Here is a 13,962-nt window from a genome sequence, read left to right on the forward strand (position 1 = left end):
ATAGAATACAAGACAACAGATTCCTGCCTTGAGTCTATATGCTAAACTTCATCAAAGGGGAGTCAACTGAAGAAAGGAAAAGGAACAGGCAGGACTAAACAGGGGAAAGCAAATGGATTTTATTTTAGTTACATGCATTTGGCTTGGTTTTTGAGGCTTCAGCCAGTGAAGGGTTACATTTTAACCTTGTTTTCTTCAAATATTTTAAGGTAAACTTCCATTATTGTGTGGTGGTAGAAAAGAACTTGATGAACAAGCCTGATTTATATATGTCTTTAAATCTTAATTTGGAATTGTGATTCCAAGCTAAATTTTGTGTTCTTCTCCCTCAGCCTTGGTTTCCACAGCTTCATGATCTTTCATAGTATTTGCAAGTGAGCATTGTTGCAAAAGTGAGCGTTGTTTACAAACCATAAGTATGTCTTGCCCCTTTAAGGTCTCATGCAGAGATTACGAAACAGAGGGGAGAGGGATCGGGAAAGGGAGCGCGAAAGAGAAATGAGAAGGAACAGCAGCGGCTTGCGAACTGGCTCTCGGAGGGACAGGGATAGGTAAGTAGCTTTCTTTTGAAGTTAACTTCAAATCAGGAGATGATTTGGAATAATAAACTGCTCGTTCTCACCAGGAATTTCATTAAAAGGCAGAAAATAAACCTCTAAATTAACTGCTCCTCAGAAACAGGGACTCAAAAGTGAGCAAAAGAATTAACTAGGAAGCACCTGCCACTTTACTGGGACACAAGACAAAAGGTGGGGAAGGACGGGTTTAGCGCAGCAGGAGCATACCCTGTAGTTCATTTGATGTGGACCTTTCAGAGAGCAAAGACAATTTCTGATGAATTGCTGTTGTTTTTAAGGGACTTTAGAAGGCAGCTCTCCATTGATACCAGACCTTTTCGACCAGCTTCAGAAGGGAATCCTAGTGATGACCCCGATCCTCTTCCAGCGCATCGGCAGGCCCTGGGTGAAAGACTTTATCCCCGTGTACAAGCAATGCAACCTGTAAGGCTAATGTTCTTTTCTGTCTACTGTGGCGAAAATCATTCTTGTTTCTTAATATGTACTGTATTCCTCTTAAAAATTGGGTGTGTCTACATATACTTGACATGTTGGGGAATAGTGAATAAGATGAAGAATACAAAGAGTTTTGCCTTAGACCTGCAATTCTTTGTAGTTGTAGGGCCCCGTTAAGGATCCTCCCCTAGGCATAGGGCAGCAGCTAAATATGTAACAGGATCCATACCCAGAGCTTCCGCCTCCCTTTAAATAAATGCAAAAGCCCACAAGCACCAGTTGCAGCAGGGGGCTGAATCCAGGGCAGCTGAAGTTTCCCGAATCTGTAATTTCCAAGCAGATGGAGAAGACTAGGGGAAAATGGAATATAAGATATTAATTTCTCGTTCTCAGGCATTCGCAAGCAAGATCACTGGCATGCTGTTGGAATTGTCTCCTGCTCAGCTGCTTCTGTTGCTTGCCAGTGAAGATTCTCTTCGAGCGAGAGTGGATGAAGCTATGGAACTCATTATTGCACATGGAAGGTAAACTAACGTTAGGGATAAATCCTTAAGGGAAAACTTTTTCAGATTGCGCCTGGCTTTGAGCTGTCACAGGGGGAAAATTGAATTAGATCTTTTGTGCATTGTAGCTCCTCTACACAATTCCTGTGGTTTTGTACTTGTTTTTCTTTGTTTTCCCACTGGAAAACTATTCGTTGGGTATTCAGAATATTGAGAAAGGAAGACAGATCATTTAGCAGCTAGTAAAATCCATCTGTGCCCGCTTTTCTTTTCATATTTCTTGAAGGGGAAAAAAAGAGTGATTTATTTTACTATATTACAATAACATTTAAATTGAATTTTAAAGCATGACATTGATTCTGGTTAAATATTTTTCTTTCATTCTGTTCAAAAGGGAAAATGGAGCTGACAGTATCCTAGACCTTGGCTTGTTGGATTCTTCTGATAAAGTACAAGTAAGACAAATGTTTTAACAGTGCCTTTATTAGTTTACTGTTATGTGCATGGAATATGTTGGACTGTTTGCAAGAGGGAAAGATTCCTTCAGTCTAGTACTGTGGTGATGAAACTAAATTTTATTTAAACTTTTCCCTTTAACCAAGTGTGCAATTCCACGAACTTTATCATTTGTTTAATTCCCTTTTTTTACTTGGATGTGGTTTTGACAGACAACTTGAAACAGCGAAGAATATTTCAGTCTTCATTAGTGTGCAGAAAAAAACACCCCTTTTTTACTTCTCTTTTTTTGTAAAAAAGGAAAACAGAAAACGTCATGGTTCCAGTCGCAGTGTGGTAGACATGGAATTAGATGATACAGATGATGGCGATGACAATGCACCGCTATTCTATCAACCTGGAAAGCGTGGCTTTTATACACCGAGGCCTGGCAAAAATACAGAAGCCAGACTAAATTGTTTCAGAAATATTGGCAGGTAAAATATTCTCTAGATTTGTGTGCATCGCTTTGTGTGAAAAATACTAGAATGTGTATAAAAGTAACGGTCACGAAAAGACGTAAGATTTTGCAATTCGGCACCAGGTTTACAATGATTTCAACTAGACTTTGAAAATATACCGTATTTTTCTGTGTGTAAGACGCCCCCTATTTTTGGGGACTCCAAATTAAGAAAACACCCCTCAGCACTACCCATGTATAAGACGAGCCCCAATTTTAAATTTTTTGGTTTAAAAACCTAGTCTTATACACGGAGAAATACGGTAATTGATCTCATTTGCTTGGATGGTCTTCTTTTGACTTGGTTTCTTCATCACTTTTTCTTTTTTAAAAAACAAAACTTCTTGTTCTGATACGTTTTTTTCTTCAGAATTCTAGGTTTATGCTTGCTACAGAATGAACTTTGCCCCATCACATTAAATCGACATGTAATAAAAGTTCTTCTTGGCAGAAAGGTAAACTTGCATATAAATCGTAAGAATAGTTAATTATAGGGCTGCAGTGTTATTTGATTAAAATTGCGGTGCTTGGTTTAAAATGTAGAGCTTGGTTAATTGGATATTGCCGCTATGTCACTCAACCTTCCATTTAAAGCAGTGATTCTTCCTCCCTCTTCTGTGTACTTTTTCCACCAGAAAATGGGAACTCCCTCCAGAGTTCCATGTTCAGGCTTCTTTCAGCATTAGGAAATTGTACTTTGTAGCCACCTCCAGGGCCCCTCAGGAAAAACTGTGACGTGCAAACCTATTTCAAAGGGTGTTTCAGATTGTTAACCTTTCTTAACCGTGGGCGTAAGTTTGAACGGAGACATAGACCCAGATCAGACATGGCATAACATGAGAGAAAGCAGTGTGCCCTCCCTCCCTTATGGTGCCCTCTAGGCTTATCCTGATATTGTGGCTTGTATTCAAAAAAGTTTCCTGGCATGCACATAAGTAGTAACTGTAATTTAGAGCAACCCAGGAAACCAGTGCCAAGATTAGGTGTGCAAGAAGGGAGGAATGTTATGTCTGAACTAGGCACATTTGTTTCCTTATGAAAGAACAGAAGATTTGGACATAACGCTTCTCCTGACTAATTTGCTTGGTACGACCACAATATTTGTAAAGCTTTTTGAAGTTCTTAACAGCAAAACTGCTCAGTAGAGTAGCTGTCTTTGTGAGCTGACGAGAAAACTAAAAGTGATGTTTTACATGTGCATTTTATTTTCAGGTTAACTGGCATGATTTTGCTTTTTTCGATCCGGTAATGTATGAGAGTTTGCGGCAACTTATCCTCGCTTCCCAAAGTACAGATGCTGATGCAGTTTTTGCAGCAATGGACTTAGCATTTGCAATAGACCTATGCAAAGAGGAAGGCGGAGGACAGGTAAACAGCAGTTACCCTGTTACTCAGACCATTCACCCCTTTTTGCTATTAATTGGAAATGGATGGATGCTTCTGTAATATTAGTGGCCAGTTTAACAAAACATATGGCCGAGGAAAATCCCCCTTGGAATATGTTTCCATTATGTGAGGTAGTTGTAAGTATTTTAAGAAGTTGGATTTTTTTATATTAAATATTCTTTTTCACAATATTTTCCTAGGTTGAACTTATCTCCAATGGTGTAAATATACCAGTCACTCCTCAAAATGTTTATGAATATGTCCGAAAATACGCAGAGCACAGAATGTTAGTAGTTGCAGAACAACCTCTACACGTAAGTAGTATGGTTGAAAGGCATTGGCTTATTTTGATGTTTTCTTACTCACATTTGATAATTTGCATAGAACTGTGTCTTTGAATCGATACATCACAATTCCTGCGCAGTCCCTGAAACTGAGCAAACAACAGTTGCCAAGAGGGTTTCTACTGCTCACCTGCAGGATTATAAGGCCCCTGTGAAATTTACAAATAGCACAGGAAGTGCTGGTCTTCCTTATGATTTGAGTGTGAACATATTATTCTTCAGGCTCTGCTCTTCTAGTTTCTCCCCTTCTGGAGGAAGGAGCCAGGTGTTTTGTTTTTTCCAGCTGTCACTTCTGACAGCTGGTGCAAGTTGACTTTTTAGTTTGTTTGGCCATTCAATCAGGAAAAAGAGAAGTAGAAATTTTGTATTAATACCTTGAGATGAAAAAAGTATCTCGCTTGATGTTTGTGATTATAATAACTTTCTGGGTGGTGAAGGTGCTGCCTTATTGGCCGGTGATTCCTATGCAGAAGTAAACACAAGCCATGTCATGAGGAACAAATGGGACCCCTGCTATAACTCAACATGCTAGAAATCGGGTGTCCGCAAATGTTGGCTGACCTTAATAGCCAGGCCAAAGCTTGTAAACACCAAGGCTTGGAGCCATGTTAGTAATACGTGGAATAGACCCATGGAAATTAAGGGGCATTGCTTACTTATGTCCAGCAGCTTCAGTACTCCTGAGTAGAACTTTGTTTGCTGCAACCCCAAGATTCTGCCTCTCCTCTTGTTCCTGACCTTGCTCTGTCTCTCTACATGAGGCCATGTAAAGTTCTCAGTTCTCCTCCACAACTCAGAAAGCCCAGTACAACCCTGTCACCAAGCTCCATCTTCCAAGTGCAGGGCTCCCTTCATAATGCTTGCCAGAGGACAATAGCTCACTTGCCATGACAAACAGATTTATCTGCCAGTCATTGGTTCTTTCCATCTAGTTGTGCAGTAACCAGCCAATATGCAGTTCCTGGTAGTGTTTAAATTAAAATTATTGTGGCTTTTTCAGGCAATGAGGAAAGGTCTGCTGGATGTACTTCCAAAGAATTCATTAGAAGACTTGACAGCAGAAGATTTCAGGCTTCTCGTAAATGGCTGTGGTGAAGTTAATGTGCAAATGCTAATCAGCTTTACGTCCTTCAATGATGAATCAGGTATGAAATTATTTGTGTAATCCTTTAGTTGTGCAGCAGTAATCTTTCTCCAGACTGCTTTTCCCCCCTTTTCATATTGGTTAGACAAATGCAATGTTTTCTGAAGCATGCAGACTATGGGGGAAATTCAGTGTGAGCAAGCATTTGTGTTTGTCTGATGGAATGATCTCCCCTCTCCTCCTGTCACATGCTGATCTAGGGGTTCTTCCGGCCCTCCAGAATAGATTTTGGGGGAGTGAAGAGGGAGAGAAAGCCCTTTTGCCCTAGTGGGAATCCTTGCTCAGAGTGCTAGTAGAATGGGTTGGTTGCATCCAGCCCCGTGTCTCTCCATTGTATTTGGAGATTTTTGCAGATCTACAAAAATCACAGTGCAGATGGCCTATCCATTTCTCCTTCACACCAGTCTCTTCAGACCTTTCTAATATAAACTATTACTTACATACTAAAAGTAGTCTAGTGAAACCATGTCCTTAGATCTCTCTGTCTGCTCTTATTGGCATTTTAATTCATAGTTGGTTGTTGCTATTTGCACAACCAGAGTATTTCCATTAAGTCCAGTATCTGATATCCACAACTAAATGTTATTATCTGCCTGCTCTTCTGTTAATTTATTTCATTTCTGAACAGGAGAAAACGCTGAAAAGCTTTTGCAGTTCAAACGTTGGTTTTGGTCCATAGTTGAGAAGATGAGTATGACTGAAAGGCAAGATCTAGTAAGTATTCTTTCTTTTGGTCAACATATGGGATTTGTTAATCCCTGTTGGTACTAGATAACTCCACATTGGGGAGAAAAACAGTTTCTTATTTTAACTACCCCAGTATGGTATCATTTCCTCCTGGACCCAAAGAGCAAGTTCAGTCACTCAGGAGTTTGGGATTTGGAGTCTCTTCAAGATTGGTTCCTCTTGGTACATTTCCAACCTCTTTTGAAACTGAGGGGGAAGTGTCAAAATCAGGCTACAATATAATACAGAGTCTGCCATAAAAAAAAGAAAATCAGTAACATTTCCCCTTGGGCATTAGTTCTGATTTCAACATTTGAGTTTTTTAAAAGACTGGACAATGATAATCTCAAGTAGATTACTTTTAGTTACTCTCATAAAACCAATAATGAGATGGTCATTTTCTGAAATGCTTCACATTTGTTATCTGAGCATTGTAGATTTCTGTTACTGGTTATTAACCAATTCAAGCTTTGTGTTAATTATTTTCTCTACCATAGAGCTCCATTATTTGTGGAAAAACAAAGAATCAAAGATGGTGCTGACAGATAACATCTTAAATATTGTTTGAATCTACAGGATTTTGGCATAAAGGGATGTAACATTAGTAACAACGATGTGTGGACATGAGGCTAGTGCCTTAAATGTCCCCAGTAAATTAGAGTATTAAAGTATTTAAACCTGGTGCCTGCTTCCCAAAGCCCAGAGCACAATGCTCTGATGGGGTCCAAGAGTCCTCCCTCCACATTCCCAAAGGCCGATTCTCATGTGTGTGACGTCAGGACATCATGTATGCAATGTCTCTCTCCCCCCCCCCCCATCGCCCTCGCAAGCTGGCGCTTCTGGCCCTAACTGTCCCCCTACAATAAATTTCACCGCATGCCACTGAAATATAAAATGGGCATGTGAATTCCCCCCTCCTCAGATCATTAACAGGTCACTGTTTATTTGCACCGTAGGTTTATTTCTGGACGTCAAGCCCATCCTTGCCCGCTAGCGAAGAAGGATTTCAGCCCATGCCATCCATCACGATAAGGCCGCCAGATGACCAACACCTTCCTACAGCGAACACTTGTATTTCTCGCCTTTATGTCCCTCTGTATTCTTCTAAACAGATTCTCAAGCAGAAGTTGCTACTCGCCATTAAGACCAAAAATTTTGGTTTTGTGTAGAGTATAAAAAGTGTGTATTGCTGTGTAATATTAATAGCTAGTTTTTTTGTAGATTTTCCATTTGTCTATAAAAGTTTATGAAAGTTAATGCTGTCATACTCTCCCTGCTGGTATTGCAATGACTAAATGCAACATTCCTGTACTAAGTTTGCAACCCAAGGGGCCGAAGGAGCACTAGCAATGTCGGACTGTAACCATTTGCTAGTTGCCGGCTTCCTGGCCAACCCCAGCCAAAGATGACAGCAGAACAATATAAATTACACTGTGATTTAGCTTTTTGCCGGGGGAGGGTGGGAAAGGAATATGTAAAATGTTCTAAGAAAATTCACTGCTGCCTTTGTGGAAAGTGCTTCAGCAAAGGTTCTTGTATAGAGGGAGTAGGGAATTTCAAAATAAAAGATGAAGTATGTTCTGTGTTTTATTTTAACTTTTTTTTTTAATGGTGTTTAATTTTGTGGTTGGCTGCAGTTGTGCATCATGTATATTGAACTTGTAAAAAGTTCTTGCCAGTTAGAGCTAAGAGTTGAAATCATTCACGTTTGCTTACAAAAAAACCACTGCCATTGCAGGTTTTGTCTCTTTGCATTGGACTCTGGCACACAAATACCACCACTAATGTTTTGCATGTAATCTGTATACCTTAGTGAGGATCTTTTTGTACATAACAAGGAAGCCAATGCACAGTATTTAATCGTTCACAATCAACATTTTTGTATCCCTCTTTCCTCGAGCAATCAGTCAGAAGGTTGTTCCACTTCCAACTCCAACCTGGACACTTGTTCTGCTGTGTCTCAGACTGTTTAAAATTTCAGCCTAGGCACTACCTGGTAACTGTAAAATGTTTATAAGATCATGATTATTTGAAGGTACATTTTGAAGAAATTTAATGTTCGTGAGCAGCTTAACTACTTTTGTATCTAGCCTTTTTTAAGTATCTTGTTACAGTTTTTAATAAATTACAGACAAAAGTACAAAGTCATACTGAAGAAACAATAGTTTTTATTTATATAGCCTGTATAATCCTAGTTATCACCACACACCACAGTCATTCACTAAGCCACTCTAAATTTCATAAGTGAATAAAACTCATTCTCATCTTCAGTCGAAATGGAAGGAGTTCAGCCCACATTTTACAGTTAGCAGAACTGCCCTGCCCTGGCAAGCTCTCTTGTTTTCACCAGGCTGTACAAGATGGAGGCGTAATGTAGTTTTGTTCAATCAGCACAAAGAAAAGTTTGCCAAATGTATTGTGGTGCGCTGAGTGCTTGCTTTTTTTTTTTTTTTAATTAAACATTTTTACAATGAAGGGGAGAGAGTCCTCTTGTATTTCAGTACGCCAGGGTCCCGTTTTGTTTAGTTCTTAAGTGATGTCTGAAAGGGGGAGGCTCTGTGTTGTTGCTTGCTCACCATCTCCTACTAGACATAAAACTCTTTCCATTATTATTGTTGGCTTCAGTTGTTCCCCTGTCCCCGTGGTTCTTGGCTGGGGAATGGGGGGGGGGGGGAGTGAACAGCACATCACTGCAAACTTGCTTAAATTTCTACCAAAGTGGAAAACTGCTCCTCTCCCCCACTCACCCTTAACAACAGCATTCAAGCCCCTTTCTGCCTTAGCTTAAAAATAGAATGGCTGCCTTCTACAGAAAAATCTAACTCTGACAGGCCTTGGGGAAGCTCGCTAGAGCACATCTCTGACCTCCATGCAGTAGACTCTGAAGACTGTTTGTTCTCTTAAAGGTGACTGTGCCAGACTTGTATAGTTAGGGAATAACTGCAGGTGCTTTTTAAAAATATTTTTTCCCCCCTGCATGTATTGATGAACTAATTAGTTTCCCCCGTGACAGCCCTTTGAGGGATAAGGATGGAGTTTCTGGTGATGTATTCAGTGGATATAAAGTTTTGGATTCTGTTCCTGAATCTGCTACTGGCTTTTATGGCAAGTTACTTAATGTCTCTGGGCCTCTTACTCACATTCTGTAAAATAATGATAGCTACCTACCTCACTGAGGTGTTGAGGCTTAATAAGGTTAATCTCTTCCAGAGCCCTCTTATGAAAGGCTGTGTATATTGTAAAGTATTGTTATATATAACCTGTGTATATATAGCATATCCATATGTTATATGTATAATTATGTATATAACATAGCTGTTTTACAACAATCACAGCAGGATAAAACTACACAGTCAACAAGCCCGATATAGTAGCCTAAAAAGAAAATATATACATGTAGAAAACACTTTGCTGATACTCTAACCGAAGGGGAAAGCTAGAATGATTTATGCTGTAGTCATTGACTCAAGATGTATATGTAGCTATATAAATAGCTTTTCTCTGTATATTTGAACAGTATCAAGCTTTTCATAAGAAATGTTTATTAAAATTGTACTCCACATTGCTGTCTGGCTTAAGTTAGTTTCTTTTAAATATGTGGTATAGAGTAAAAGGAAAAAGCAATAGGAAAACTTTAGTTCTTTGAAGCTAGATGTGGTTCCTTCGATTGTGTATTGCAACACACAGTGCTGGTTTGAAAGCTGATACTAATGCTCCCAGATTTCAAAATGGAACTGGGTTTCTTCTAAAGCCTGTTTCCCTGGTAGTTATTGAGCCCATTGGCTTGAAGGTAACATGTGTGAGTCACTGGCCTGCTGACCATAGGTTCTTGGTCTTCTACCAGGAGATGGTGTCAGGGGGCAGGGAAGGGGTCGTCTGTCACCATCATCCACAAGGACAATGTGAGAGAGGGTCAAGCACCGCAGCCTGTTTGTGCCACATTTTATTATTGTGTGTTCACAATTATTCCCTGTATATTGCTTGTTTTTGTTATTTTTCCATTAGTTAAGCCTAACCTGAGATGGAGTGAGCAGCAAATGTTAAATGGGGCCTCAGTCTTTCAAGCAGACATACGATGCAAAACTTGTCTCATTTTGCAAGCAGCAATTTGAAACTAAATATTAACTTGTTTAGATATCTAACAACTGCTATCTTACATATCCTTTACTGTTTGGCAAGCAGGCCTGCACTACCCAACTAAAACAGGCAAATGTAAGAGCAAACATATTAATCACAGTACGAAGGATTTGAGATGGGACATTTAATAGTAAAGACACCAGTAAATCAAGACATGTAAATCCCTGAAATAAGCATCTTGGTAAACTGAAAAGTACAGTACAAGTACTGCAAAGAAAGACACAATTAAGAATTATGCAGCAGATAAGCCTTCACCAATGCTAAGATGGTTTGCAATACAGCTCTCCATTCACCCCTGCCATTATGTGCCAAGGGGTTTGTGAAAGTTGCAGGAGATGGATATTTTATTTCACTCTACCAGGCACCTGCAGGCAAGAGTGATCTTGAAACGATTGAAATATACATGAAATCCATTTGTTTTAAGGCTCTCTAGCTTCCTAGGTGAACTGATTTTCACGGTTTACTCTGGTCTTGGTGGAGTTGATTCTTTATAGTCTTACGCACCTCCATCTATGACATCATCTTCAGTGTACTGCATGACCCACAAAAGTGCTGCATGAGATATATTTTTAAAAAGCAAGTCTGGTGTGCATTCCAGATAAATATTTGAATACCACCGGATTAAATCTTTTGAGGCTCCTTACGTTGCAAGAATTTCAACACAATCTTCCAAAAGCTTTTTTGGCTGGCCAGACACTGAGCAAAGGTCAACTTTGGAACCAAAGAGAGGTCAACAACAGATGGTGATTATTGCCGAATGAGTTAATGCCCAACCCTCTTTGCAGGGTCATATACCTAAGTAAATACTTTTAGTGAAGCAGTGTCCATTCAAGTTACCTTGGAGGCTGAGATGGGCATATGGTTTTGCTATGACATCTTTCAGCGGAACATTTCTCGAGTCATCCCTCTGGCTTGGATTGCAGTCATTAAGTTATAAACAGGATGGCAAATTAATCCTCTAGGTTTACAGCTTTATGTATAGGCTACAGACATGTATATAGCCTATAGCTTTTCAGAGCTTTGAAGGTGGTACAGTGGTACCTTGGGTTAAGTACTTAATTCGTTCCGGAGGTCCGTACTTAACCTGAAACTGTTCTTAACCTGAAGCACCACTTTAGCTTATGGGGCCTCCTGCTGCTGCCACGCCGCCGCAGCATGATTTCTGTTCTCATCCTGAAGCAAAGTTCTTAACCTGAAGCACTATTTCTGGGTTAGCGCAGTCTGTATCCTGAAGCATATGTAACCTGAAGCGTATGTAACCTGAGATACCACTGTAATAGAATCAGAGGGTAGAATTCTCTGTTGCGCTATTACCATTGCTCCATCAGCACAAGCATTTCAGCTTGCTAGGTGGAACGATCTTGCTGCCTCCCCCCTGTGAGTTTTGAGGGCTCTCCTGCCCCCTGGAGCTGATTTGGGGGGCCCATGGGGGAGGAGAGGGGAGATTATTCTTGTACTAGTGCACTCCTCTCGCTAGCGCAGCTGTTTAGCTGAATCCATACCACAGAACCAGAGAGTTTGGAAGGGACTTGGGCGTTTGTCTAGTCAAACTGCCTCCCAATGTAAGAAATGCACTGCTTCATTTCAGCAAAATACTACAATTATTCTGAGCAATCGATCATACAACTGAACACTACCTTAAAAAGCATACTGGAACAAGAAAGTTTTAGTCACGTGTCTGAAGTTCAGCAAGGAGGGGCGTCTGCCTAATCTCAGTTGGCAGGGAGTTCCACAGGTTTGGTACCACCACACTGAAAGCAGTGTCAGTGCAGTTCCTCCTTGGATGTTCTGCTCCTTGGTGCTTGAGTGTTATTTGTGGCCAGGAGTGTCTCTCTTCTAACCAGAGGATACTCTTGCTACACCCTCTCCTGATAAACAAGTAACAGACCACTGTGATACATGCCCTACTAACCTCAAGATTGCACTGCCCTTACCATAGGCCTGCCTTTGAATGTTCAGAAATGACAACTGATCCAAAGTGCAGCAGCAAGATTACTAGGCCTGCCAAAGAGACTGCAGGATACCAGTCCTGCTCTGGTTACCAATGAGGTTCCAGGCCGAATACCAAGTGCTACTTTTAACATATAATCTCATGCCTTCTTCCATATGTTCTCTGCTTAAAGTTTCTCTTCACACTGTCAGTTGATTTCCAGTAAGGCAGCTTACCATTGAAAGGATATATATCGAGAGCTACTTGAGTGCTTTGTAGGATTAGGTCCCTACTTTCACTATTGTTATTTTTACTATTTGCAGTCTCTCTGTTATCAAGTCCAGACCAGTTACACAATGGTTATGAGGGAGGGCAACGCAGTGGTCAGCCTCTTTAGAATTGAGGGAGCTATTTCTGGTCGCCAGAAGCACCAACTCAGTCAAAAGAGACGTTACCTTTTCTAATTTGCTGTTAATTTCCTCCACTGTTCTTGCAGTCATCAGACAGTGGTCCACGAGTATTTCCGCATAGAGCGGTGCCCCCTCTGATAGTAGTTCATGGGATAGTTCATGGGCGCTCGTCTCAGCAATCTCCCCTGGCTGATCTCCACCCATTAAAGCGTCCCAACCCACCTGGGAATGTGCTCTGTTGGATGTGGTAGGTCCTGAATTCTGTCCTTTTCTGCTTGCACTTCTGCTGTGGGCTCACTTGTGGAGATGAGACCAGTCGCTTCTTTTTCTTAGTCATTTTCCTGGAGATGCAGCCACTACTAATTTCTGCTGTAAATCGGAAAGCTCGGCGTCCTCCCAAAATAGAGCAATTAATTGCCACTCCTGCTGATAATTAGTTGGTAGACTGGGTCAAGCTGGAGCTAATTAAAGCTTTCCCCGAGACTTTCCAGGACTTTCTCTAAGACTTTTAACTTGAGCTTTTAACTCAAGCTTTGTGAATATATTAGTTAAGGAAAAGCTGCCAAATGTTGTAGATAAAATACTGAGGCTGATAAAAACTGATAAAACTAAGAAAAACCGCACAGCTGATGGGGAGCTCAAGTCAAACTAATAAAAACTGCACAAGTGATGCTCAAGTCGATGCTTCCACTAATGACGGTACTCGGGAATGGTGGAAGGAGAAAGAATTTGCCCATGTGAAGACCATCAGATGGAAACTCTTACGCATATGGTTCTTAAATGTAAACTACCATATTTTTCGCTCCATAAGACACACTTTTTTCCTCCTAAAAAGTAAGGCGAAATGTCTGTGCGTCTTATGGAATGAATGTGTGGTCCCTGGAGCCAAATTGCCCAGGGGCAAAAAGCAGATCGTGCTTTTTTTTTTAGAAAGAGGGAAGGGGGTGTTGAAACAAAGCCGCTGATCAGCTGATCAGCAAGCGATCGGGAGGGAGATAAGGGACTCTAGAGATAAAGGAGGCTGCCCGGGAGGGGGGAGGTAAAAGCACATGGATCCTCAGGATTTTTGCACTGGGTCACCCCAAATTCTCCATCAGATCACATAGCATGTCCATGGCTACAGCCTGCACCAAAAAACACACACATCCACTGTTTCGTGGGGCCGCAATGGCGCAAAAACGTGGTTACAAAGCATGGATCCACATGGATTCTCAGGATTTTTGCATTGGGCTACCCCAAACTCACCGTCAAATCACATAACATGTCTGTGGCCACAGCATGAACCACAAAAATCATACATGTTTTGTTCAGAATTTTTTTTTCTTGTTTTCCTCCTCTAAAAACTATGGTCAGGTGCGTTTTATGGAGCGAAAAATACGGTATATGTTGATCTCTGCCAGCAGTTCCTAGATCA

General features: G+C 40.8%; 1 protein-coding gene across 8 annotated transcripts in view; it reads left to right on the plus strand.

Moving 5' to 3' along the window:
• UBR5 (ubiquitin protein ligase E3 component n-recognin 5) overlaps positions 1-7,649 on the plus strand; it is a 65,547-nt gene extending 57,898 nt beyond the window's left edge. For 7 of the 8 annotated variants that reach the window (XM_081013183.1, XM_081013185.1, XM_081013184.1 and 4 more), the window contains 11 exons: positions 437-551; positions 857-1,001; positions 1,407-1,537; positions 1,911-1,971; positions 2,273-2,448; positions 2,842-2,926; positions 3,684-3,839; positions 4,058-4,171; positions 5,202-5,346; positions 5,974-6,059; positions 7,028-7,649. In XM_081013183.1, the coding sequence (XP_080869309.1) occupies positions 437-551; positions 857-1,001; positions 1,407-1,537; positions 1,911-1,971; positions 2,273-2,448; positions 2,842-2,926; positions 3,684-3,839; positions 4,058-4,171; positions 5,202-5,346; positions 5,974-6,059; positions 7,028-7,240 (1,427 nt within the window). In that variant the 3' untranslated portion in view covers positions 7,241-7,649. The remainder of the gene's footprint in view (positions 1-436; positions 552-856; positions 1,002-1,406; positions 1,538-1,910; positions 1,972-2,272; positions 2,449-2,841; positions 2,927-3,683; positions 3,840-4,057; positions 4,172-5,201; positions 5,347-5,973; positions 6,060-7,027) is intronic. The other variant, XM_081013186.1, reaches the window with a different exon arrangement.
• The last annotated feature ends 6,313 nt before the right edge of the window (positions 7,650-13,962 follow it).

The sequence above is a fragment of the Podarcis pityusensis genome (assembly GCF_964106645.2).
Source record: "Podarcis pityusensis genome assembly, chromosome: 7".
NCBI lineage: Eukaryota > Metazoa > Chordata > Lepidosauria > Squamata > Lacertidae > Podarcis > Podarcis pityusensis.